The sequence below is a fragment of the Salmo salar genome, chromosome 10, assembly GCF_965601325.2.
Source record: "Salmo salar chromosome 10, fSalSal1, whole genome shotgun sequence".
Taxonomy (NCBI): Eukaryota; Metazoa; Chordata; class Actinopteri; order Salmoniformes; family Salmonidae; genus Salmo; species Salmo salar.
Window position 1 is genome coordinate 53,250,794 of NC_138300.1, and position 26,288 is coordinate 53,277,081.

General features: G+C 45.7%; 1 protein-coding gene across 14 annotated transcripts in view; it reads left to right on the top strand.

The window, feature by feature from the left end:
* The window catches only part of dlg1a (discs large MAGUK scaffold protein 1a), a 380,448-nt gene that overhangs the window by 283,442 nt on the left and 70,718 nt on the right, over window positions 1-26,288 (top strand). For all 14 annotated transcript variants that reach the window (XM_045687910.2, XM_045687907.2, XM_045687908.2 and 11 more), the window contains one exon: window positions 24,988-25,096. In XM_045687910.2, coding sequence (XP_045543866.1) covers window positions 24,988-25,096 — 109 coding nt within the window. The remainder of the gene's footprint in view (window positions 1-24,987; window positions 25,097-26,288) is intronic.

Genomic DNA, 26,288 nt, shown 5'->3' on the forward strand with positions numbered 1-26,288 from the left:
GGTTAACAAGTTAGAAATGATTTAAACACACTTTGCTGTAGGCTACTATTTACTAGTTAACAAAAAATAGTCATAAAATATATTCACCCCACCCAGTATTATAATATAATCAAAACTTACCAGAAAGCATGTAGTCCTTGGCTCAGACAGTGTAGTAGTGTGGGCTCAATAGCATCTCATTAGTGTGCAAGATCTTGAGAATCAGCTGTACATGTGATGGAAGAATGCACTGTGCATGCAGAGGGTTGCAATTCCATTGAATTGGGGATAGTTTAACTAAAATATGCCACAAGACCTAGAAATGCCTTATGTGTATCCCACAAAAAAGGGTCACTGTTATAAGCTAACTTTTTTTTATGAATTTAAGCAAAATGAACTTCCCATGGAAAATGACCGACCCTTTGCAACCCTAGTCATGGGACAGGAGGGCTGTGTGTCGTTGGGACAGGAGGGCTGTGTGTCGTGGGACAGGAGGGCTGTGTGTCGTTGGGACAGGAGGGCTGTGTGTCGTTGGGACAGGAGGGCTGTGTGTCGTTGGGACAGGAGGGCTGTGTGTCGTTGGGACAGGAGGGCTGTGTGTCGTGGGACAGGAGGGCTGTGTGTCGTTGGGACAGGAGGGCTGTGTGTCGTTGGGACAGGAGGGCTGTGTGTCGTTGGGACAGGAGGGCTGTGTGTCGTTGGGACAGGAGGGCTGTGTGTCGTTGGGACAGGAGGGCTGTGTGTCGTTGGGACAGGAGGGCTGTGTGTCGTGGGACAGGAGGGCTGTGTGTCGTTGGGACAGGAGGGCTGTGTGTCGTGGGACAGGAGGGTTGTGTGTCGTTGGGACAGGAGAACTGTGTGTCGTTGGGACAGGAGGGCTGTGTGTCGTGGGACAGGAGGGTTGTGTGTCGTTGGGACAGGAGGGCTGTGTGTCGTTGGGACAGGAGGGCTGTGTGTCGTGGGACAGGAGGGTTGTGTGTCGTTGGGACAGGAGGGCTGTGTGTCGTTGGGACAGGAGGGCTGTGTGTCGTTGGGACAGGAGGGCTGTGTGTCGTTGGGACAGGAGGGCTGTGTGTCGTGGGACAGGAGGGTTGTGTGTCGTTGGGACAGGAGATTTGTGTGTCGTGGGACAGACAGGAGGGTTGTGTGTCGTTGGGACAGGAGGTTTGTGTGTCGTGGGACAGGAGAATTGTGTGTCGTTGGGACAGGAAGGCTGTGTGTCGTGGGACAGGAGAGTTGTGTGTCGTTGGGACAGGACAGTTGTGTGTCGTGGGACAGGAGAGTTGTGTGTCGTTGGGACAGGAGGGCTGTGTGTCGTGGGACAGGATGGCTGTGTGTCGTTGGGACAGGAGGGCTGTGTGTCGTGGGACAGGAGGGCTGTGTGTCGTGGGACAGGAGGGCTGTGTGTCGTTGGGACAGGAGGGCTGTGTGTCGTGGGACAGGAGGGTTGTGTGTCGTGGGACAGGAGGGCTGTGTGTCGTTGGGACAGGAGGGCTGTGTGTCGTTGGGACATGAGGGCTGTGTGTCGTGGGACAGGAGGGCTGTGTGTCGTTGGGACAGGAGGGTTGTGTGTCGTTGGGACAGGAGGTTGTGTGTCGTTGGGACAGGAGGGTTGTGTGTCGTGGGACAGGAGGGCTGTGTGTCGTTGGGACAGGAGGGCTGTGTGTCGTTGGGACAGGAGGGCTGTGTGTCGTTGGGACAGGAGGGCTGTGTGTCGTGGGACAGGAGGGTTGTGTGTCGTGGGACAGGAGGGCTGTGTGTCGTGGGACAGGAGAAATGTGTGTCGTGGGACAGGAGTGTTGTGTGTCGTGGGACAGGAGGGTTGTGTGTCGTTGGGACAGGAGGGCCGTGTGTCGTGGGACAGGAGGGTTGTGTGTCGTTGGGACAGGAGAGTTGTGTGTCGTGGGACAGGAGGGTTGTGTGTCGTTGGGACAGGAGGGCTGTGTGTCGTGGGACAGGAGGGTTGTGTGTCGTGGGACAGGAGGGTTGTGTGTCGTTGGGACAGGAGGGCTGTGTGTCGTGGGACAGGAGGGTTGTGTGTCGTGGGACAGGAGGGTTGTGTGTCGTTGGGACAGGAGGGGCCGTGTGTCGTGGGACAGGAGGGCTGTGTGTCGTGACTCCTACCCCTCCCACAGGGTGTCTAGGTGTGACAGGCTAAATCTGTTCCCTTCCCCTGAGTGTGCACCTCCTGTCCACTCAGAGGTGTGTGTGCGCAACAGCGTGTGTTCTCCATGGTGTCCAGTGTGTGTGTAATTATCGTCCCAGTGAGCTTTTCTCTGCCCCAGTGTGTGTGTATGTGTCCTGGTCTCTCAGCATTGTGGCCAGATCACTGATTCTCAGCAGTACTTCCTGAGTCTGGCGTTCTCCACTTCCTGCCAACGCTATGGGGAGGAACAGACACACACTTCTTTCGATTGCTATTGGCAGGACAGGACAGGATAGGAGGAAGTAGAGGTGGAAGAGAGACAGAGAATAAGAGATGGGGGAAAGAGATGGATGGAGGAGGAGATGAATGGAGGAGGGAAATAGATGGATGAATGGAGGAGGGAAATAGATGGATGTATGGAGGAGGGAAATAGATAGATGGATGGAGGAGGGAAATAGATGGATGGATGGAGGAGGGTAATGGATGGATGGATGGATGGATGGATGGATGGATGGATGGATGGATGGATGGATGGATGGATGGAGGGAAATAGATGGATGGATGGAGGAGGGTAATAGATGGATGGATGGAGGAGGGTAATAGATGGATGGATGGAGGAGGGTAATAGATGGATGGATGGAGGAGGGAAATAGATGGATGGATGGAGGAGGGAAATGGATGGATGGAGGGATGGATGGATGGATGGATGGATGGATGGATGGATGGATGGATGGATGGATGGATGGATGGATGGATGGATGGAGGAGGGTAATAGATGGATGGATGGAGGAGGGTAATAGATGGATGGATGGAGGAGGGAAATAGATGGATGGATGGAGGAGGGAAATAGATGGATGGATGGAGGAGGGAAATAGATGGATGTATGGAGGAGGGTAATAGATGGATGGATGGATGGATGGATGGATGGATGGATGGATGGATGGATGGATGGATGGAGGGAGGGAAATAGATGGATGGATGGAGGAGGGTAATAGATGGATGGATGGATGGATGGATGGGATGGAGGGAAATAGATGGATGGATGGAGGAGGGAAATAGATGGATGGATGGAGGAGGGTAATAGATGGATGGATGGAGGAGGGAAATGGATGGATGGAGGAGGGAAATAGATGGATGGATGGATGGATGGATGGAGGAGGGTAATAGATGGATGGATGGAGGTGGGAAATAGATGGATGGATGGAGGAGGGAAATAGATGGATGGATGCAGGAGGGAAATGGATGGATGGATGGAGGGTAATAGATGGATGGAGGAGGGAAATGGATGGATGGATGGAGGAGGGAAATGGATGGATGGAGGAGGGTAATAGATGGATGGATGGATGGAGGAGGGTAATAGATGGATGGATGGATGGAGGAGGGTAATAGATGGATGGATGGATGGAGGAGGGTAATAGATGGATGGATGGAGGAGGGTAATAGATGGATGGATGGAGGAGGGAAATAGATGGATGGATGGAGGAGGGAAATGGATGGATGGATGGAGGAGGGAAATGGATGGATGGAGGAGGGTAATAGATGGATGGATGGATGGAGGAGGGTAATAGATGGATGGATGGAGGAGGGTAATAGATGGATGGATGGATGGAGGAGGGTAATAGATGGATGGATGGAGGAGGGTAATAGATGGATGGATGGAGGAGGGAACTAGATGGAGGAGGAATACTAGTTTGAAGGAAGGAGGAGTAGGGGTCTTCTTGTGGGCAGTCTTGAACAGTGTCCTGGGCTCCTCTGAGGTACACTACCGTTCAAAGGTTTGGGGTCACTTAGAAATGTCCTTGTTTTTGAAAGAAAAGCTATTTTTTTTGGTCCATTAAAATAACATCAAATTGATCAGAAATACAGTGTAGATTGTTAATGTTGTCGGTGACTATTGATTTTAGTCTCAACGATGAAGAGGCGACTCCGGGATGCTGGCCTTCTAGGCAGAGTTGCAAAGAAAAAGCCATATCTCAGATTGGCCAATAAAAATACAAGATTAAGATGGGCAAAAGAACACAGACACTGGACAGCAGAACTCTGCCTAGAAGGCCAGCATCCTGGAGTCGCCTTTCACTGTTGACGTTGAGACTTGTGTTTTGCGGGTACTATTTAATGAAGCTGCCAGTTGAGGACTTGTGAGGCATCTGTTTCTCAAACTAGACACTAATGCACTTGTCCTGTTGCTCAGTTGTGCACTGGGGTCTCCCACTCCTCTTTCTATTCTGGTTAGAGCCAGTTTGTGCTGTTCTCTGAAGGGAGTAGTACGCAGCGTTGTACGAGTTCTTCAGTTTCTTGGCAATTTCTCGCATGGAATAGCCTTAATTTCTCAGAACAAGAATAGACCAACGAGTTTCAGAAGAAAGGTCTTTGTTTCTGGCCATTTTGAGCCTGTAATCGAACTCACAAATGCTGATGCTCCAGATACTCAACTAGTCTTAAGAAGGCCAAGATATACATATATGGCTGTGGTCCTGGCTCATCCTGACCTTACTGCTTCTCCCTGGGCTCAAACAAGTGTTAACTGGGTTTGTGGAGTGCAAAAAAAAAAGGATTTTCTTATGAGTTTTCACTGGATGTAACTAAAACCGTTTTAGAGAAAGCAATCCCCCCCCATGCATCAGCTCAATGCATCAAGTTTAGTTCCACTAGATTAGCTACTAAACAGTAGATGTAGTGATTCTCATTTCACACAAGTAGAGTTTCCAGAGAAGGGGAAAGGTACCAATGAACCGTATTTCCACAAATGGTGAATCTGCATTGTGTGTACAGGTCTAGACACTGGAGAGAGGCTTAGGAGGTGGAGGAGGCCAGCTATAAATGAGTGTGTGTGTGTGTGTGTGTGTTCTGCAGTGCGTAGGGGCAGACTGCAGGCAGCGGGATAGAGATGGGAGGGCTAATACTACTCAGATTACAGTCAGCGAGAGAGAGGGGGGAGAGATGGGGAGAGAGTGAGGGAGGGGGAGAGGGAGGGGAGGGGGAGAGATCTAATACTAATGATGAGTTCTCTAGTAGAGGTTTCAAGTTCTTCCCCACCACAGATCAACAAGGAGAATGAAGGCTTTCAGATCAAACCAGGTTAGGCTGTCAGTAGTTTGGATCAATGCTTTTATTGATAATATGCTGTGGTTACATACCCTCCTTAAATACAAACTGGCAGGCCATCGAAAATCTCCCTCTCTTGGACATTGTTACAGAAAAGCTACTGCATAAATCATGCTGCAATTTATAGTGAGTTTTATAGTATGTTTTGCACAGTTCAATGTTGTTTTTCATGAGGGAAATGTTGTCCAATCGGATGAATGGCCAGCTCAGTCTCTGGCCAGCTCAGTCTCTGGCCAGCTCAGGTCTTAAACAAGACTTTACAGTAATTATATTACCCTCTGGGGAAAAACCTTCACTCCACAAACTGTTTGTCTTACAAACAATAGTGTCTCAGCTACACTGATGCCAACTCGTCATGGTATAATGATGAAATCAATTGTAATCGCTAACAACTACTTCTGGTTGTCTTACACCTGTTCTCTCATGAGCTATTCTGGGCCAGCTGAAGCTGGGTATGAAGCGCCAGGGCTGAAGCCGGGGTTAAAGCTAGATATGAAGCTGGGGGTGAGGCTGGGATTGGAAGCAGGGGGTGAAGCTGGAGATGAGGCTGTGGATGAAGCTGGCGGTGAGGCCGAGGATGAGTCCGGGAATGAAGCCGGGATTCAAGCTGGGATTGAAGCCAGGGTGGGACTGAGGTTGAGGCTCATATGCCCTCACGCCTCGCCAGTCTTCTGAAGGGGAGACCGACTGGCTGATTACTAACATGGCTGAAACATTTCCTTTTAGCCAGAATGTGAAAAAGCTCAGAGGAGGAACTGCTAATGTCTTCTCCTGCCCTGCTTTTAACTATGTATCGCTGACATACAGAATCATGTCGGACGTGGTGATAGCGACAGGCGAAGTAACTATGAGTTGATGATTTTGTTCCTGCAATTTAGATGATGTGAAGAGAGTGACATTGAAGGCTTCCATTGCTTTAGAGTTATGATCAATGCTAATTCTAACCTGGATGTATCCCTTCAACTACTGTCTGTCTGTCTGTCTGTCTGTCTGTCTGTCTGTCTGTCTGTCTGTCTGTCTGTCTGTCTGTCTGTCTGTCTGTCTGTCTGTCTGTCTGTCTGTCTGTCTGTCTGTCTGTCTGAGCGTGCTCCTCCTGTGTACAGCAACATAGATTGTTACTCAGGACAGTTTCCTGTTCCCCATCAATCATTCAATTCTACATCCAGACCATCTAGACCATTAGTGCCCCAGCTCGGCTTCTCCTTAATGATGTATAGTATAACATTCATTCAATTACAAGGCAGCATTTCTACAGTGTTCAAACTGGGCCTAAGAGATAGATAAAGCAAACCCATCTAGGAGAGTATATCAACGTACTCTCAACATTTCCAACAAAATCAACTAAGATGTACTCATAGCAAACATTGAACCAACATGGTCTGAGCAGGCAGATCTCTCACCTCCGCCTGTCTGCCTTTGTTTTTAAGCTCTTCCAGTGTACATAACACTGACTCATAATGCCATCACACACACACACACACACACACACACACACACACACACACACACACACACACACACACACACAACCATTAGGCACAGATCCTTGAGCTCATTTAAGTCATGCTGATCAAAGTGTGGAGTGGATCAGGAGGGATCAGGGGATCTGTAAGCAGCTGATTTTACTTACTGACTGTTTGGCTGGCTGACTAACTGACACCGACCGTCTTCAAACAACAGTGGATCTTGAATACGACCCGGTTAAAGGTCAAAGGATTGTCCTTTTATTAGAAAGATGGCTTTGGTCAACAGTCCGTTCATCTCATTTCAATTAGTCTGAAGGGAAGACAGAATGAGAGGTAATGGCTATGTCCCAATCGACAAGGATGCTGCCTTTTGGATTGGAACACAGCCGCTATGTAGGAAGTGTATTCTTGGTTCCCCTGACTGAGCACGGCAGGCGGGTCAGACCCACACACTGCATTAAGCACATGGAGAGACAGCTGCTTCAGCTGGGCCAATGAACAAGTCTCTGTGGATCATAAGACATGGCCTGTGCAGTACTGTTCTCTGTGTACCAGACTAAGTAACTATAGCAGGACTATAACAGGACTGTAAATCAAATCACATGTTATTTGTCACACATATTTAGAACACGTTATTGTGCGTGTAGACCATCATTTGCAACACTTACAGCTGAAGTTGGAAGTTTACATACACCTAAGCCAAATACATTTAAACTCAGTTTTTCACAATTCCTGATATTTAATCCTAGTAAAAATTCCCAGTCTTAAGTCAGTTAGGATCACCACTTTATTTTAAGAATGTGAAATGTCAGAATAATAGTTGAGAAAATGATTTATTTCAGCTTTTATTTATTTCATCACATTCCCAGTGGGTCAGAAGTTTACATACACTCAATACGTATTTGGTAGCATTGCCTTTAAATTGTTTAACTTGCATCAAACGTTTTGGGTAGCCTTCCACAAGCTTCTCACAATAAGTTGGGTGAATTTTGGCCTATTCCTCCTGACAGAGCTGGTGTAACTGAGTCAGGTTTGTAGGCCTCCTTGCTCACACACGCTTTTTCAGTTCTGCCCACAAATGTTCTATCGGATTGAGGTCAGGGCTTTGTGATGGCCACTCCAATAGGTTGACTTTGTTGTCCTTAAGCCATTTTGACAAAACTTTGGAAGTATGCTTGGGGTCATTGTCCATTTGAAAGACCCATTTGCAACCAAGCTTTAACTTCCTGACTAATGTCTTGAGCTATTGCTTCAATTTATCCACATAATTTTCCTCCCTCATGATGCCATCTATTTTGTGAAGTGCACAAGTCCCTCCTGCAGCAAAGCACCCCCACAACATGATGCTGCCACCCCCGTGCTTCACGGTTGGAATGGTGTTCTTCAGCTTGCAAGCTTCCCCCTTTTTCCTCCACACATAACGATGGTCATAATGGCCAAACAGTTCTATTTTTGTTTCATCAGACCAGAGGACATTTCTCCAAAAAGTATGATCTTTGTCCCCATGTGCAGTTGCAAACTGTAGTCTTGCTTTTTTATGGCGGTTTTGGAGCAGTGGCTTCTTCCTTGCTGAGCGGCCTTTCAGGTTATGTCGATATAGGACTCGTTTTACTGTGGATATAGATACTTTTGTACCTGTTTCCTCCAGCATCTTCACAAGGTCCTTTGCTGTTGTTCTGGGATTGATTTGCACTTTTCGCACCAAAGTACGTTCATCTCTAGAAGACAGAACGTATTTCCTTCCTGAGCGGTATGACGGCTGCGTTATCCCATGGTGTCTATACTTGCGTACTATTGTTTGTACAGATGAACGTGGTACCTTCAGGTGTTTGGAAATTGCTCCCAAGGATGAACCAGACTTGTGGAGGTCTACAATTTTTTTTCTGAGGTCCTGCCTGATTTCTTTTGATTTTCCCATGATGTCAAGCAAAGAGGCACTGAATTTGAAGCTAGGCCTTGAAATACATCCACGGGTACACCTCCAAATGACTCAAATTATGTCAATTAGCCTATCAGAAGCTCCTAAAGCCATGACATCATTTTCTGGAATTTTCCAAGCTGTTTAAAGGCACCGTCAACTTAGTGTATGTAAACTTCTGACCCACTGGAATTGTGATACAGTGAATTATAAGTGAAATAATCTGTCTGTGAACAATTGTTGGAAAAATTACTTGTGTAAAGTACAAAGTAGATGTCCTAACCGACTTGCCAAAACTATAGTTTGTTAACAAGAAATGTGTGGAGTGGTTGGAAAAACTAGTTTTAATGACTCCAACCTGAGAGTATGTAAACTTCCGACATCAACTGTACATACTTACAATAGGGTTCCACCTCAAAAAGCACCAGAAAGAGGATTTTGACCCCCTTCTCAAATTGTTCTGAATTTGTTTCTGTTGTTAGAAACAAATAAGATTAACATTCCTACAACATTATTTTGTTGAAATATAATTTGATCTTTGAGAAATTAAGCTAACTGATTGCACCCAAATTGGCAATTTTTTATTTATAGGATTAATATAATATTTAATAAATATAGTACCAAACGTCCAATCTGGATTAAACTTTTTTCTAATAATGAGTTAGACATGAGGAATCCAAAGAAATGGTCAAAACGGCTATGTATTTTATTTATTTTTTTCTCACAACTAACGTGGCCAAATAACTTCTTCAAATGAAGCACATTAATCTTATCAAGGGGGTGTAGCGCCTAACTGGCATACATAAGCAGCGCGTGAGTTTCAAATTTGGGGAAGATTATTCTCACCATAAAAATGCACCTTTATAATAAAAGCATTACATACGTAATCACATTTGCGGTCACTTTTGAGAATAGTGTTTTACTCTAATGGAATATTCAGCTTACTAGCCTACTGCTGTGTGCGTATTGCTGCACTTGTAATGTGAAGAAATAGCCTAATAGTTTATCAACATTTTAAGCTCAATGTTCTGATCTGTTGCATCAGCCTCATTGCGTAAAGACGTTTTTTTATGCTAGTGGTTGTATTAATTTGGGATCTATCGCATCCCACAACTGTCCCAGACTATGTTTGGAATATTTATGTCTCGCCAAGAATAGAATAGGCAAACTTTTGTACTATGGGGGATAGTAGATTGACAGGCTAGTGGTTTTGCTGTTCGTTAGGCCTGCTCATCTTGTTGGCTGACGAAAAGTCAATGTGGACAGTTCTTCCAATATCATTAAAATTCACCTTGGAATTGAATAAGGATGCACGCAGTTGCGTCCCCAATGTGTTGGTTTAAAAAAAATTTGAGGCATTATCAAGTGCTTGTCAAATTGTGAATGAGAGACTGATGAAGTGTGTACAGCCTGCACAAAAAAACTAATCACAACATGCAGCCTTACAATGTATTTAAAATCTAAACATATAGCCCAACGTTTGTAGAACAACTAAAGTTCCATTAACTCTAAATTAAGAATATAGGAGTACCTATTTCTTTGTTAACCGCTCAACACAGAATAGCCACATGTGAGCACTTCCTCAAATTGTTTGGAGAAAATATCCTTTCTATTTTATTCAGCTTTGTTCAATTGTATTCTACATACTATAAAATAATGCCTTGGAATTCTAAGCAAATCTTGTCTGCTAAATAAACTTGTGTAGCCCACAGCCATTTGGCATAGCCAGATCAGAACCTAACATAAGGACAACTCAGAGTATGCTATTTTGTTCTTCTGAAATAGACTACATTTTCTTCATATCATGTTTCTTTAGACCTGTCAAAAATAAATAATGAATTTATTGTGAAGGTGTTGGCTATATTATATGGATTTATTATACTTTTTAAAATGTAGATGTTCCAAAGGTGTGGAAGCCAGGAGATGCTAAATGTGTTTATGTTAATTAACGGTCAATTACTGTGAGACTGATAGTTATTTGCTTGACAATCACCGGCTGATGAAATTTCTTGACTGACCCAGTGGGGCTCAGGCTTAAGAGGGTGTGGACAAAGAAGAGTTCTCTAGTAGGTATACCAATACATTCACTTTCCATTTTCTCAAAAGTGGGGTTACCAGTTTATCAACTTTCAAAGCAGAATTACTTTCCCATTCTCAACTGAATTGTGACATATCATTTTCTAGCTTTGAGTCTCTACTTTTATCCAATGTAAAAAAAGAAATAAAAAAAAAAGAACACAATTTCAAATGAATTCAGGGGGTGGGTCACATATTAGCATTTTCACGCTGTCCAAATCGTCCTGAAGTATCTAGAAATTGATTGTGTAAATCAATGATGTTACTTATAGATGATTTGGATATGAAGCGCGGAAATGCTAGTATAGGTACCATTGACTTGCATTGGATTTTTGCCACAAATGCTTATAGTTAGCATTTGAAAAAGTGGCCAGGTGTACAAAACCAAAGCATGGGTTGCTGTCATACCTTGTCCATAAACTGCTTACAGGGTAAGGAAACCAATATGTCATTTTGTAATTTGTAACCCTTTAACATAAAGTGCTGATACCAAATAAATCCTTTTCGATTACTAGAGGGACTATGTCATAAATCCTCAAAGCTCCATAATGGAGCCAGAACGGCAGCCACCATGGTCAGGAAGAAATCCCAAACTATTCTAATTGGAATGAATGCAGCCACCATGGTCAGGAAGAAATCCCAAACTATTCTAATTGGAATGAATGGCAGCCACCATGGTCAGGAAGAAATCCCAAACTATTCTAATTGGAATGAATGGCAGCCACCATGGTCAGGAAGAAATCCCAAACTATTCTAATTGGAATGAATGGCAGCCACCATGGTCAGGAAGAAATCCCAAACTATTCTAATTGGAGTGAATGGCAGCCACCATGGTCAGGAAGAAATCCCAAACTATTCTAATTGGAGTGAATGGCAGCCGCCATGGTCAGGAAGAAATCCCAAACTATTCTAATTGGAATGAATGGCAGCCACCATGGTCAGGAAGAAATCCCAAACTATTCTAATTGGAGTGAATGGCAGCCGCCATGGTCAGGAAGAAATCCCAAACTATTCTAATTGAAGTGAATGGCAGTAGAGGCATAGGTGATACATTTCCTGTTTTTACCTATGCAAGAAAATAAAAGTAAGGCATGTGATGAATCAGAAATTGTGTAATCGAATTCTAGTCAACCTAAAATATTTTCAGATAATTATAAATACAGTTTATATGGGTTTTATAGAAATGTGCTGTATAAATAGCCTTTAAAATATATGTGAACAGACCATAAATGTATCAGATTTTGTTTTCTTCGAAAGCTGTGAATGCTATTAAATGCTACAATATCAGTACTTGTTACATTTACAACTTGTCTAAGTCCTATCAACAACTGATTTCAGCCAGTGTATTGCTGTGGATTGACTGCATTGTTTGAATGAAATGTTGGCATATTGGCAATTCATTTGAAAAGATTATGGAATCCTTGTGACCAGTTTCAGGAAACTAGGCGTATGTCGCGGGTTACTATTTCATAGGAGAGCCATTTGAACGTAAACTTTTATTTTTATCCAAATGCGTTTTTTTGGCAGAAATGCCTTCTCGAACATGTGAACTTTCATGTGCCATAATAACAAACTTGTATTCCATTTGTAAATACAAATAAAATGGTTAAATTACGAGCCTAGTTGGTTCAGCCACAGAAAAAGCTGGCAACCTTCCCGCTAGCCATGATTGGCTGACATAATGAGTGGGCTGGACATGCCGAGAGATGAGTTCGGATTGGTCTGTCATAACGCATGCTTCTGTCTATTTGAGCTAGTCAGTATATGTAGGTAATCCTGTCTAACGCTGCTTTCTTTATGTATCACGTAGTAGAACTGCATAAGTGTTGCTCTCCACTTTCTGGAGGACTGAGTTTTGAAATCAGTGGAATTAGAGTATGATAGCTAAGGAGATGGAGAAAACACCTGTTTCCGGATTACATCTTCAAACTAAGGGCAACCATGGCATCCGACAGGAGACGCGTCCATCCATGATGTATGCGGGTAAGATAGTCTAGCTAGCTACATTTTAAGATATTACACATTTCTAATTTTGACAGAAAGTGGTTTCATTTCAAGTTAAAGTGTATTGTTAGCTAGCTGGCTCACTAGCTAACGTACGTGTATGATCTTATTATTCGTATCTCAGAGCCATTTGCTTGACTAGTTATAGCCTAATGTTAGCTAGCTAACATTGAACCTGGTTGGTTAGCTACCTGCAGATTCATGCAGGGTAGTACCGTCATGAGTTGGGATTATGGTTCATTGTTTACCTAGCTACTTGCATAGACTCCATTATTCAAGTAACCATTTTGGTGCGTTCGTAAATTCAGTTTGGCCATCTACTCCGATTTCAGAGCAATCTCGTCTGAGTGTAACGTTACTTCTGCCAGAGCACAGAATAACTTATTCATTTACGAACGCTCAACACGAGTTGAATATGGCCGGTGTCAGTAAACGTTGGCAAAAAAGTGTAATTAAATTGTTGCCAGCAGCACAGTTGAAGTCACCAACGCTCTGGATAACATAACAACCTAACCAGCTCTGCTAGGGTGAGTAATGTTCAGTGAGCTGTTCTCTCAACGTGAGCTTGGGTGCTTGGCTGCTGCTGTTAGTACAGAACGCTCGGATCAACCCTTAAAGAGATGGGTGAGGCTAAAACATAAGAGGGTGTGAACTACGCTGAATGGGTGTAGACAAAGAAGGGCTCACCAATAGTAGGTACCAAAACATTCAAAGGCCATTTTCTCAAAAGTGAGTTTACAAGTTTATCAACTTTCAAAGCAGAATTACTTTTCCATTGTTACTTAACAGTAGTGTATGATATACCATTTTGTAGCTCTTGAGTACAATTATGCAATGTAAAAAAACACTTTCAAATTTTGCTGCATAAGACCGATTTGAGCTGGTCGGTCACATTTCTCAAACTGGCTAGCTAGCTAACTAACACACAAACAGTGCAGATAAATTCCTGTAGCTGTTGGTGTAGCTTGCTGTTGGTGTAGCTAGCTAACTAACACACAAACAGTGCAGATAAATTCCTCACATTTGTTGTTTTACACAATCTTATCACAGCACTGGCAAACCATGGTTGACCAACTCCCTGAACTACATGGCTGACCTTTGGACCATCAAAAGATGGTTAATTTCCATTCCAGTATTCTAATTCCTAATTGTATGACTGATACTGTACACACATAGTCCGGGTGGTATTGGTGTGGGGGGGTCCATGGATGGCTCTTGACAATTTATTTGGATTCCTCATGTCTTACTCATTGTTATGAAAAGGTTTGGTCCAAATCGGATGTTAGGTACTATATTTATTAAATATTATATGAATCCTGTAAATTAAAATGGCCAATTTGGATGCAATCAATTAGCTTAATCTCTCAGAGATAAAATTACATTTCAACAAAATAATGTTGTATGAATGCTAATCTTATCGGTTTCTAACTAGAGAAATGATTTCAGAACGATCTGAGGTGGCTTGCTGAAATGACATGGAACAACCCAACGCTAACACACTAATAATCTCCTCACCAGCCAATTATCCATAGCCTTGTTCAGGTTATGGATCTCCCTGTTTCTGAGTTCTACCTTGAGATGTGCCTAACTGCTTATTGTGTTGGATGCTGCAGTACAGGAAGACATGACTCTCTCTAACTGCCTATTGTGTTGGATGCTGCAGTACATGAAGACATGACTCTCTCTAACTGCTTATTGTGTTGGATGCTGCAGTACATGAAGACATGACTCTCTCTAACTGCCTATTGTGTTGGATGCTGCAGTACATGAAGACATGACTCTCTCTAACTGCTTATTGTGTTGGATGCTGCAGTACATGAAGACATGACTCTCTCTAACTGCCTATTGTGTTGGATGCTGCAGTACAGGAAGACATGACTCTCTCTAACTGCTTATTGTGTTGGATGCTGCAGTACAGGAAGACATGACTCTCTCTAACTGCCTATTGTGTTGGATGCTGCAGTACATGAAGACATGACTCTCTCTAACTGCTTATTGTGTTGGATGCTGCAGTACATGAAGACATGACTCTCTCTAACTGCCTATTGTGTTGGATGCTGCAGTACATGAAGACATGACTCTCTCTAACTGCTTATTGTGTTGGATGCTGCAGTACATGAAGACATGACTCTCTCTAACTGCCTATTGTGTTGGATGCTGCAGTACAGGAAGACATGACTCTCTCTAACTGCCTATTGTGTTGGATGCTGCAGTACATGAAGACATGACTCTCTCTAACTGCTTATTGTGTTGGATGCTGCAGTACAGGAAGACATGACTCTCTCTAACTGCCTATTGTGTTGGATGCTGCAGTACATGAAGACATGACTCTCTCTAACTGCTTATTGTGTTGGATGCTGCAGTACATGAAGACATGACTCTCTCTAACTGCCTATTGTGTTGGATGCTGCAGTACAGGAAGACATGACTCTCTCTAACTGCCTATTGTGTTGGATGCTGCAGTACATGAAGACATGACTCTAACTGCCTATTGTGTTGGATGCTGCAGTACATGAAGACATGACTCTCTCTAACTGCCTATTGTGTTGGATGCTGCAGTACAGGAAGACATAACTCTAACTGCCTATTGTGTTGGATGCTGCAGTACATGAAGACATGACTCTCTCTAACTGCCTATTGTGTTGGATGCTGCAGTACAGGAAGACATAACTCTCTCTAACTTCCTATTGTGTTGGATGCTGCAGTACATGAAGACATGACTCTAACTGCCTATTGTGTTGGATGCTGCAGTACATGAAGACATGACTCTCTCTAACTGCCTATTGTGTTGGATGCTGCAGTACAGGAAGACATAACTCTAACTGCCTATTGTGTTGGATGCTGCAGTACATGAAGACATGACTCTCTCTAACTGCCTATTGTGTTGGATGCTGCAGTACAGGAAGACATGACTCTCTCTAACTGCCTATTGTGTTGGATGCTGCAGTACATGAAGACATAACTCTCTCTAACTGCCTATTGTGTTGGATGCTGCAGTACATGAAGACATGACTCTCTCTAACTGCCTATTGTGTTGGATGCTGCAGTACAGGAAGACATGACTCTCTCTAACTGCCTATTGTGTTGGATGCTGCAGTACATGAAGACATGACTCTCTCTAACTTCCTATTGTGTTGGATGCTGCAGTACAGGAAGACATGACTCTCTCTAACTGCCTATTGTGTTGGATGCTGCAGTACATGAAGACATGACTCTCTCTAACTGCCTATTGTGTTGGATGCTGCAGTACATGAAGACATGACTCTCTCTAACTTCCTATTGTGTTGGATGCTGCAGTACAGGAAGACATAACTCTCTCTAACTGCCTATTGTGTTGGATGCTGCAGTACAGGAAGACATGACTCTAACTGCCTATTGTGTTGGATGCTGCAGTACAGGAAGACATGACTCTCTCTGTCCCTGATGGATGACTGTATGTATTCCAGCAGTCTGTTGATTTTCTCTCTGATGGCAGCTTTATAGTTATATACAGTATCATCCCGGAGCAGAGCCCAGGGGGCTGTCACCACCTCTCCCGGAGCAGAGCCCAGGGGGCTGTCACCACCTCTCCCGGAGCAGAGCCCAGGGGGCTGTCACCACCTCCCCCGGAGCAGAGCCCAGGGGGCTGTCACCACCTCCCCCGGACCAGAGCCCAGGGGGCTGTCACCACCTCCCCCGGACCAGAGCCCAGGGGGCTGTCACCACCTCTCCCGGAGCAGAGCCCAGGGGGCTGTCACCACCTCCCCCGGACCAGAGCCCAGGGGGCTGTCACCACCTCTCCCGGAGCAGAGCCCAGGGGGCTGTCACCACCTCTCCCGGAGCAGAGCCCAGGGGGCTGTCACCACCTCCCCCGGACCAGAGCCCAGGGCGCTGTCACCACCTCCCCCGAAGCAGAGCCCAGGGGGCTGTCACTAGGCTTGGGTGGAATAGAGTATATACCATGTACCAGAGTATTTGGAAATAGCCATGGGATGTTTTTTCAATACCATCAATACCGTTGAAAAGATTTCTTTGTAGTTTTTCAAAAAATAGCAATATTTTTAGCTACTTAAGTAAATACTTGCAGTTAACTTGTGCAAAACTTTAGTAGATAAAACAGATTCCGTTCTTCATTTCACCTGTAACATTACTTTACATTATGAAGCTTAGCATAGTTCCCCAGAACAGTTGAGCCAGTCATGTGTTTGTTAATAAATAGCACAACAGGAGAAAGCAGGAGCAGGTGAGTCCTGCTGTGTATTGACAGGGGTCGTGTTTTATATTGAAAGTGAACAGTGGTCTTTGCTTCAATAGAGTGATCAGGGATAGTGCAACACATTCAACAGAATAGCTTCATTTTCATCAGTGCAACGCTATCTGGCTGGCAGCCGCACACGTAAATGAGCGTACAATGAAAAAGCAAGGTATTTTTGCAAAGACGATGCATGGCCATCATATTTCTGATGTTTATTGTAGGAAGAATTGTAGCCAGCTACATTTCGTAATGTTTTCCTTAAAGTTAATCTTGAATTTTACCAGAGAAAAGTAGGCTGGCTACACTGAGAAAAGTACCAGAGAAAAGCTGTTTGCTGATAGAATGCCCATTTGTGAATTCTCATCCCATTGGAGATGTGCAACTGAATCACAAAATGAGTCTGATGCCGAGCAGAAATTACAATAAGAACCATTTTAGATCTGCATTTACGAAACACAGCGAGAGATTTCTTATGCGTTTTATCTTATTTTCCTTCGTAAAAATGTTTTTAATTCGGCGTTAGCCCGACCCCTATGTGGCTGAATTAATAAGGTGACTGACTGGGCATTGTATTGTGTTATCTTTCTGCCGTGTTGGAGAAGTAAAAGCCCTTTGGATTAGTTATTTGTGTAGCTGCCATTGCTATCTTGATTTCTTTGCGTTTTTTCTCCTCTTCGTTCTCAGCCCGTCTACTCCTCCCTCTTCTCCGAGCACAGCAGGCAGGCCGGTTGCTTTAGCGACTCCACACAGACACAGCTGTAGACATGCTGCTTCAGAGCCAGTACTGTTCTTCCTTCAGACAAGCATGCGTCAAAACTTTGTTGATTTGCACAGTGTCTCTCGTTCACATTCGCTTGTAAATGTCCAAAGTCACCAAAAATTACATTTCGGTAGCTCTTACCTATACATGTATAACATTATGAGCTGGATTTCCTGTCTTTGTGCTCGTTAGCATATTTAGCTAGTAGCCTCCATGGAAATTCGCTATTACTTGTGCTAATTCCAGGGCCAGTGTACCAGGGCCAGTGTACCAGGTCCAGCGTGGGGCCAGTGTACCAGGTCCAGCGTGGGGCCAGTGTACCAGGTCCAGCGTGGGGCCAGTGTACCAGGTCAAATCAAATCAAATTTATTTTTATATAGCCCTTCGTACATCAGCTGATATCTCAAAGTGCTGTACAGAAACCCAGCCTAAAACCCCAAACAGCAAGCAAAGCATGTGAAAGAAGCACGGTGGCTAGGAAAAACTCCCTAGGAAAAACTCCCTAGAAAGGCCAAAAACCTAGGAAGAAACCTAGAGAGGAACCAGGCTATGAGGGGTGGCCAGTCCTCTTCTGGCTGTGCAGGGTGGATATTATAACAGAACATGGTCAAGATGTTAAAATGTTCATAAATGACCAGCATGGTCAAATAATAATAATCATAGTAGTTGTCGAGGGTGCAACAAGCACGTCCGGTGAACAGGTCAGGGTTCCATAGCCGCAGGCAGAACAGTTGAAACTGGAGCAGCAGCACGGCCAGGTGGACTGGGGACAGCAAGGAGTCATCATACCAGGTAGTCCTGAGGCATGGTCCTAGGGCTCAGGTCCTCCGAGAGAAAGACAGAAAGAGAGAATAGAGAGAGCATATTTAAATTCACACAGGACACCGGATAAGACAAGAGAAATACTCCAGATGTAACAGACTGACCCTAGCCCCCCGACACATAAACTACTGCAGCATAAATACTGGAGGCTGAGACAGGAGGGATCAGAAGACACTGTGGCCCCATCCGATGATACCCCCGGACAGGGCCAAACAGGCAGGATATAACCCCACCCACTTTGCCAAAGCACAGCCCCCACACCACTAGTCCAGCGTGGGGCCAGTGTACCAGGGCCAGCGTGGGGCCAGTGTACCAGGGCCAGCGTGGGGCCAGTATACCAGGGCCAGCGTGGGGCCAGCGTACCAGTGCCAGGACCAGCGTGGGGCCAGTATTCCAGGGCCAGTGTACCAGGGCCAGCGTGGGGCCAGTATACCAGAGCCAGTGTACCAGGGCCAGTGTACCAGGGCCAGTGTACCAGGGCCAGTATACCAGGGCCAGTATTCCAGGGCCAGTGTACCAGGGCCAGCGTGGGGCCAGTATACCAGAGCCAGTGTACCAGGGCCAGTGTACCAGGGCCAGTGTACCAGGGCCAGTATACCAGGGCCAGTATTCCAGGGCCAGTGTACCAGGGCCAGCGTGGGGCCAGTATACCAGGGCCAGTGTACCGGGGTCAGCATGGGGCCAGTGTACCGGGGTCAGCGTGGGGCCAGTATACCAGGGCCAGCGTGGGGCCAGTATACCAGGGCCAGCGTGGGGCCAGTATACCAGGGCCAGTGTACCAGTGCCATTACCCTTCTACATAGTGTGTGTGTGTGTGTGTGTGTGTGTGTGTGTGTGTGTGTGTGTGTGTGTGTGTGTGTGTGTGTCATTGACTTGGTTCAGCGTGAGGGGTCTTCTCTACGTGTATGGGCTGGGGGAAAAGTATGGTGTAATAATAATATAGAGGCCTTTGGCAGTAGTGGTGTGTACTAGGCTGTAGTGGTGTGTACTAGACTGTAGTGGTGTGTACTAGGCTGTAGTGGTGTGTACTAGACTGTAGTGGTGTGTACTAGGCAGTAGTGGTGTGTACTAGGCTGTAGTGGTGTGTACTAGGCTGTAGTGGTGTGTACTAGGCTGTAGTGGTCTGTACTAGGCTATAGTGGTCTGTACTAGGCTGTATTGGTGTGTACTAGGCTGTAGTGGTGTGTACTAGATTGTAGTGGTGTGTACTAGGCAGTAGTGGTGTGTACTAGGCTGTAGTGGTGTGTACTAGGCTGTAGTGGTGTGTACTAGGCTGTAGTGGTCTGTACTAGGCTATAGTGGTCTGTACTAGGCTGTAGTGGTGTGTACTAGGCTGTAGTGGTGTGTACTAGGCTGTAGTGGTCTGTACTAGGCTATAGTGGTCTGTACTAGGCTATAGTGGTCTGTACTAGGCTGTAGTGGTGTGTACTAGGCAGTAGTGGTGTGTACTAGACTGTAGTGGTGTGTACTAGGCAGTAGTGGTGTGTACTAGACTGTAGTGGTGTGTACTAGGCTGTAGTGGTGTGTACTAGGCCGTAGTGGTGTGTACTAGGCCGTAGTGGTGTGTACTAGGCCGTAGTGGTGTGTACTAGGCCGTAGTGGTGTGTACTAGGCCGTAGTGGTGTGTACTAGGCCGTAGTGGTGTGTACTAGGCCGTAGTGGTGTGTACTAGGCCGTAGTGGTGTGTACTAGGCCGTAGTGGTGTGTACTAGGCTGTAGTGGTGTGTACTAGGCTGTAGTGGTGTGTACTAGGCAGTAGTGGTGTGTACTAGGCTGTAGTGGTCTGTACTTGGCAGTATACAGCTCAGAAAGCCTGTGTGTAATATACGTTACACAGAGCAGAAAGTGTGTGTGTAAGATGCGTTACACAGAGCAGAAAGTGTGTGTGTAAGATGCGTTACACAGAGCAGAAAGTGTGTGTGCCTGTCAGCCCTGAAGCAAGTTGCCTTGAACAAGGGGAGGGGTGATTGCAGTAACGATAGAGGAGGATGGGGAGAAGGGGGGAGAGAGGAGGATGGGGAGAAGGGAGATGGCGAGGAGGGAGAGAGAGAGGAGGGAGAGAGACAGAGGAGGGAGGGAGAGAGAGGAGGGAGGGAGAGAAAGAGGAGGGAGGGAGAGAGAGGAGGGAGGGAGAGAAAGAGGAGGGAGAGAGAGAGAGAGAGGAGGGAGGGAGGGAGGGAGAGGGGGGGGGGAGAGAGAGAGAGAGAGGGGAGGGAGAGAGAGAGGGGGGAGGGAGAGAGAGAGAGAGAGAGAGGGGAGGGAGGGAGAGAGAGAGAGGAGGGAGAGAGAGAGGAGGGAGAGAGAGAGGAGGGAGAGAGAGAGGGGGGAGGGAGAGAGAGAGAGAGAGAGAGAGAGGGGAGGGAGAGAGAGGGGAGGGAGAGAGAGAGAGGGGAGGGAGAGAGAGAGAGAGAGAGGAGGGAGAGAGAGAAGAGGAAGGAGAGAGAGAGAGGAGGAAGGAGAGGAGAGAGAGGAGGGAGAGGGAGGAGGGAGATGGCGAGGAGGAGGAGAGAGAGAGAGGAGGAGGAGGAGAGAGAGAGAGGAGGAGGAGGGAGAGTTGAGGAGGAGGGAGAGTTGAGGAGGAGGAGAGAGAGAGAGGAGAGAGAGGAGGGAGAGAGAGGAGGAGGAGAGGGAGAGTTGAGGAGGAGGGAGAGAGAGAGGAGAGAGAGGAGGAGGAGGGAGAGAGTAGGGAGAGTTGAGGAGGGAGAGGAGATAGAGAGGAGGAGGAGGGAGAGTGCTTTAGCATCTGTTGTTTCTGTTTCTCGTTGAGACAAGCTGGAGGAGAGACGGATTGTAGTATCTCTACACACACACACACACACACAGGAGCCAATGTGGAGCAGACGCTAGAGAGAGCTCGTCATCACTACCACACACACCGACACATCTCTGAGAGCAGAGACCAGGCTCTAACTCAGAGAGAAGAACCTTTCACCAGTCAGAAGCGACCCCTCAGCAGAGCACTATGTAAGTACAGCATGTTGTTACAGCTTTGTCTTTCAGAGATAAAACTGTGTGTGTGTGTGTGTGTGTGTGTGTGTGTGTGTGTGTGTGTGTGTGCTGGTGCTCCAGTATGATTAGGTTACTCAGCCTTAATTACGTTCCGTGTACAGTAATGGCTCGGGGATGGGTGGTAGGACACGGCAGGCGTCTACGCACAGGCAGCAAAGTGCTCTGCTCAGCCCCTTTCTGCTTCATGCTGCTTCATGCTGCTACGTCTATCTGACAACAGAGTAGACATGCTTCAGCACACAGCGGTTTTCTATTTAGAAAAAAGGCCTATTTAAGGCTTGTCAGGAATTCATCAGAATGTTCTCTGTTCTGGTGTTTCCCTGTGTATGTTGTTTCAGATGCTGAATTTAGCCCCAGAGGGTTTTACGGGGGATTGTGTTCGCCTCAGTTTCACTTTTTAATATAACTGCTTGGTTCCCCATGGTGGGTGGGTGGACGCTGTGGGCCTTTTCTATCATCTAGGAGCTACTGTATTTTGGAGTGTTTTTCTGCCTCTGTATTTTGATGATGCTGTAGCTGTTGGTGTTGCTGTAGCTGTTGGTGTTGCTGTTGGTGTTGTTGGTGTTGCTGTAGCTGTTGGTGTTGTTGGTGTTGCTGTAGCTGTTGGTGTTGCTGTAGCTGTTGGTGTTGCTGTTGCTGTAGGTGTTGGTGTTGCTGTAGCTGTTGGTGTTGGTGTAGCTGTTGGTGTAGCTGTTGGTGTTGCTGTAGCTGTTGGTGTTGGTGTAGCTGTTGGTGTAGCTGTTGGTGTTGCTGTTGGTGTTGATGTAGCTGTTGGTGTTGCTGTAGCTGTTGGTGTTGCTGTAGCTGTTGGTGTTGCTGTAGCTGTTGGTGTTGGTGTAGCTGTTGGTGTTGGTGTAGCTGTTGGTGTAGCTGTTGGTGTAGCTGTTGGTGTTGCTGTAGCTGTTGGTGTAGCTGTTGGTGTATCTGTAGCTGTTGGTGTTGCTGTAGCTGTTGGTGTTGCTGTAGCTGTTGGTGTTGGTGTAGCTGTTGGTGTAGCTGTTGGTGTTGCTGTAGCTGTTGGTGTTGGTGTAGCTGTTGGTGTTGGTGTTGGTGTAGCTGTTGGTGTTGCTGTAGCTGTTGGTGTTGCTGTAGCTGTTGGAGTAGCTGTTGGTGTAGCTGTTGGTGTAGCTGTAGCTGTTGCTGTAGCTGTTGCTGTAGCTGTTGGAGTAGCTGTTGGTGTTGCTGTTGGTGTTGCTGTTGGTGTTGCTGTAGCTGTTGCTGTAGCTGTTGGTGTTGCTGTAGCTGTTGGTGTTGCTGTAGCTGTTGCTGTAGCTGTTGGTGTAGCTGTTGGTGTTGCTGTAGCTGTTGCTGTAGCTGTTGGTGTTGCTGTTGGTGTTGCTGTAGCTGTTGGTGTTGCTGTTGGTGTTGCTGTAGCTGTTGGTGTTTCTCTTGACAGTTGTTTAAATTATTACTGCGCAGGAGATTGATAGGGAACGAGACATGGTGATATATGTGTAGCGTTGGAGATTAGATATTTGTTGTTCCTCTGTGTGTATTATGGTTTGTTCCTTTGTGATGTCACCGTCACACCCCATTCCACCTGCAAGGGACCTGTATCCTCAAAATAATCTAAAAACAGCTGTCTGATGATGTAGAGACAACGTTATATCTGATCATTAGGGCTCCCGAGTGGCGCGAGATGCAGTGAAAGAGGCGTCACTGCAGTCCCTGGTTCGAATCCAGGTTGCATCACATCCGGCCGTGGAAAAAAGTCATCGTTTGTAATAGATGTGTTTTCATTGGTTCAGAGCGTTACACTAGTTCTACCAAGCCCTAGATCAGTGTATAACTCTTTCCCAGACATATCTGCATGGGATAACTGATTTCAGATCAGTTTTAATCATAGTGAAAACTACTGGTAGTCCTCCTCTCATCTTCTCAGAGGAGATGTAGAGATTTGGCCAGACGTTGCAGCCAGAGAGATGTAACCAGGTGGACTCTCTCTCTACATCCCCCTCCCTCCCTCCCTCCCTCCACCGGTAGGGTTTAGCCAGTCTCTCTGGTACACAGACTCATCAGCCACACAGACTCATCAGCCACAGAACAGCAACTACATTTAAACCCTTTATCTTTAGTCGTTGACAGAAGGTCTCTGTCTCTCTGTCTGTCTCTCTGTCTGTCTCTCTTTTTCTGTCTTGTCTGTCTCTGTCTCTCTCTCTGTCTTCTTGTCTGTCTCTCTCTGTCTCTGTCTGTGTCTCTCTCTCTCTCTCTCTCTGTCTGTGTCTCTCTCTCTCTTTCTCTCTGTCTGTGTCACTCTCTCTGTCTGTGTCTCTCTGTCTGTCTGTCTCTGTCTGTCTCTGTCTGTTTTTGTCTGTCTGTCTCTCTGTCTGTCTGTCTGTCTGTCTCTCTGTTGCTCTGTCTCTCTGTTGCTCTGTCTCTCTGTCTCTCTGTTGCTCTGTCTCTCTGTTGCTCTGTCTCTCTGTCTCTCTCTCTGTTGCTCTCTGTCTCTCTGTCTCTGTCTCTCCCTGTCTCTCTCTCTCTGTCTCTCTCTGTCTCTCTGTCTCTGTGTGTGTGTAAAATCTGAGGGACATATGTGTCTCTAATATGGTCATGCATTTGGCAGGTGGTTAGGAAGTGCAGCTCAGTTTCCACCTCATTTTGTGGACAATGTGCACATAGCCTGTCTTCTCTTGAGGGCCGGGTCTGCCTTGTCCCTCTGTTTAGGGACAGATAACATTCTAGTCTGCTCTGTTTTTTGGTTGATTCTTTCCAGTGTGTCAAATAGTTATCTTTTTGCTTTCTCATAATTTTAGTTGGGTCTCGTTGTGTTGTTGTCCTGGGGGTCTGTTTGTGTTTGTGAACAGAGCCAGCTGGCTGTTAATCAGCTGGCTTTGTGGTGGAACGTGTGGGCATCACTTCCTTTTAGGTGGTTTTAGAATTGAACAGTTATTTTCTGGATATTGATAACTGGTGGATATAGTCCTAATTCATCTCTGTATTGTTTGCGGGTTTTGCGTTGAACACAATTCATATTTTTGCAGAATCCTGCAATTGGGTGTTTGTCACATTTTGTACATTCTTGGTAGGTGAGTGGACCCCAGACCTCACAACCATAGAGGGCAATGGGTTCTATAACTGATTGGAGTATTTTCAGCCAGATCCTAATTGGGATGTTGAGTTTTATGTTCCATTTGATGGCATACAAGTGTTCATAGCCTCGTGGAATTTACCTGTGGTGTTGGTGTTTAGGCCGAGGTAGGTGTAATTATTTGTGTGCTCTAGGGCAACAGTGTAGAATTTGTATTTGTCTCAATCTCTCTCCCACTCCCTCTACGTCAGAGTACAATAGTTAAATCTCTCTCTGTCATAATGCATTCATCGCCAGAAAACAATCAAATCTGCTGTATACCCAAAACAGTCCTATCTTTCCTCTGCAGAACAGAGTGGAATCAGTCTTTTTTCAGACTACTGTCAGTTTTCTCTTTTTTCATTCAGTTATAATTTCCTCCTTTTCCCACTGTTTTCCAGAGTACAGTCGGTTTGAAGCCAAAATTCATGATCTACGTGAACAGATGATGAACAGCAGCATCAGCAGTGGCTCTCTGCGGACCAGCCAGAAGAGAACGCTCTACGTCAGGTAATGACTCCTCAATAACCCCTTCATAACCTATGTCATGTACGACTATGATCCTAACCCTTATGATAATGTCTATGGCTTCATCTTCTAACATCTACACTGTTATGAAGGAAGTGGACAGGTGATCTGTCGCCCTGATAGGCACCCAGCAGATTGCTTTCACCTGTCTCTGTTACAGAGACAATATATGCTAATGTAGAGTATATTAGGCCCATGTCACATTATCTGGAGGCTGTTGTTTTTTACTCTCTGGGTACTTTCATCACCTTTACCTTCATGATGCTATCAATGCACTTTACCATGACTGTGGCTTTCTGTCTTGAGGAGAATCGAAAAGGGATAACTTTATTGTCCATACGTCGACATTGACAATATTCAACCCATAAGGGCAGAGCACAGGAGCACTGACCCTTCGAGTCTTCTCTCTGTGTGTCTGTCTGTGTTGACACAGACACTTAGGGTGTTTTCACACTGTTTCCCCTGTCATAACCCCTCACACTAGACTACTGACATAACCCCTCACACTAGACTACTGACATAACCCCTCACACTAGACTACTGACATAACCCCTCGCACTAGACTACTGACATAACCCCTCACACTAGACTACTGACATAACCCCTCACACTAGACTACTGACATAACCCCTCACACTAGACTACTGACATAACCCCTCACACTAGACTACTGACATAACCCCTCGCACTAGACTACTGACATAACCCCTCACACTAGACTACTGACATAACCCCTCACACTAGACTACTGACATAACCCCTCACACTAGACTACTGACATAACCCCTCACACTAGACTACTGACATAACCCCTCACACTAGACTACTGACATAACCCCTCACACTAGACTACTGACATAACCCCTCACACTAGACTACTGACATAACCCCTCACACTAGACTACTGACATAACCCCTCACACTAGACTACTGACATAACCCCTCACACTAGACTACTGACATAACCCCTCACACTAGATTTAAAGTCTACACTGTTTCCCTGTCATAACCCCTCACACTAGACTACTGTTATAACCCCTCACACTCGATTTAAAGTCTACACTGTTTCCCCTGTCATAACCCCTCACACTAGACTGCTGACATAACCCCTCACACTAGATTTAAATATACAATATTTTTGGGTGAAAATCACGACATAGAATTGATTTTCTAC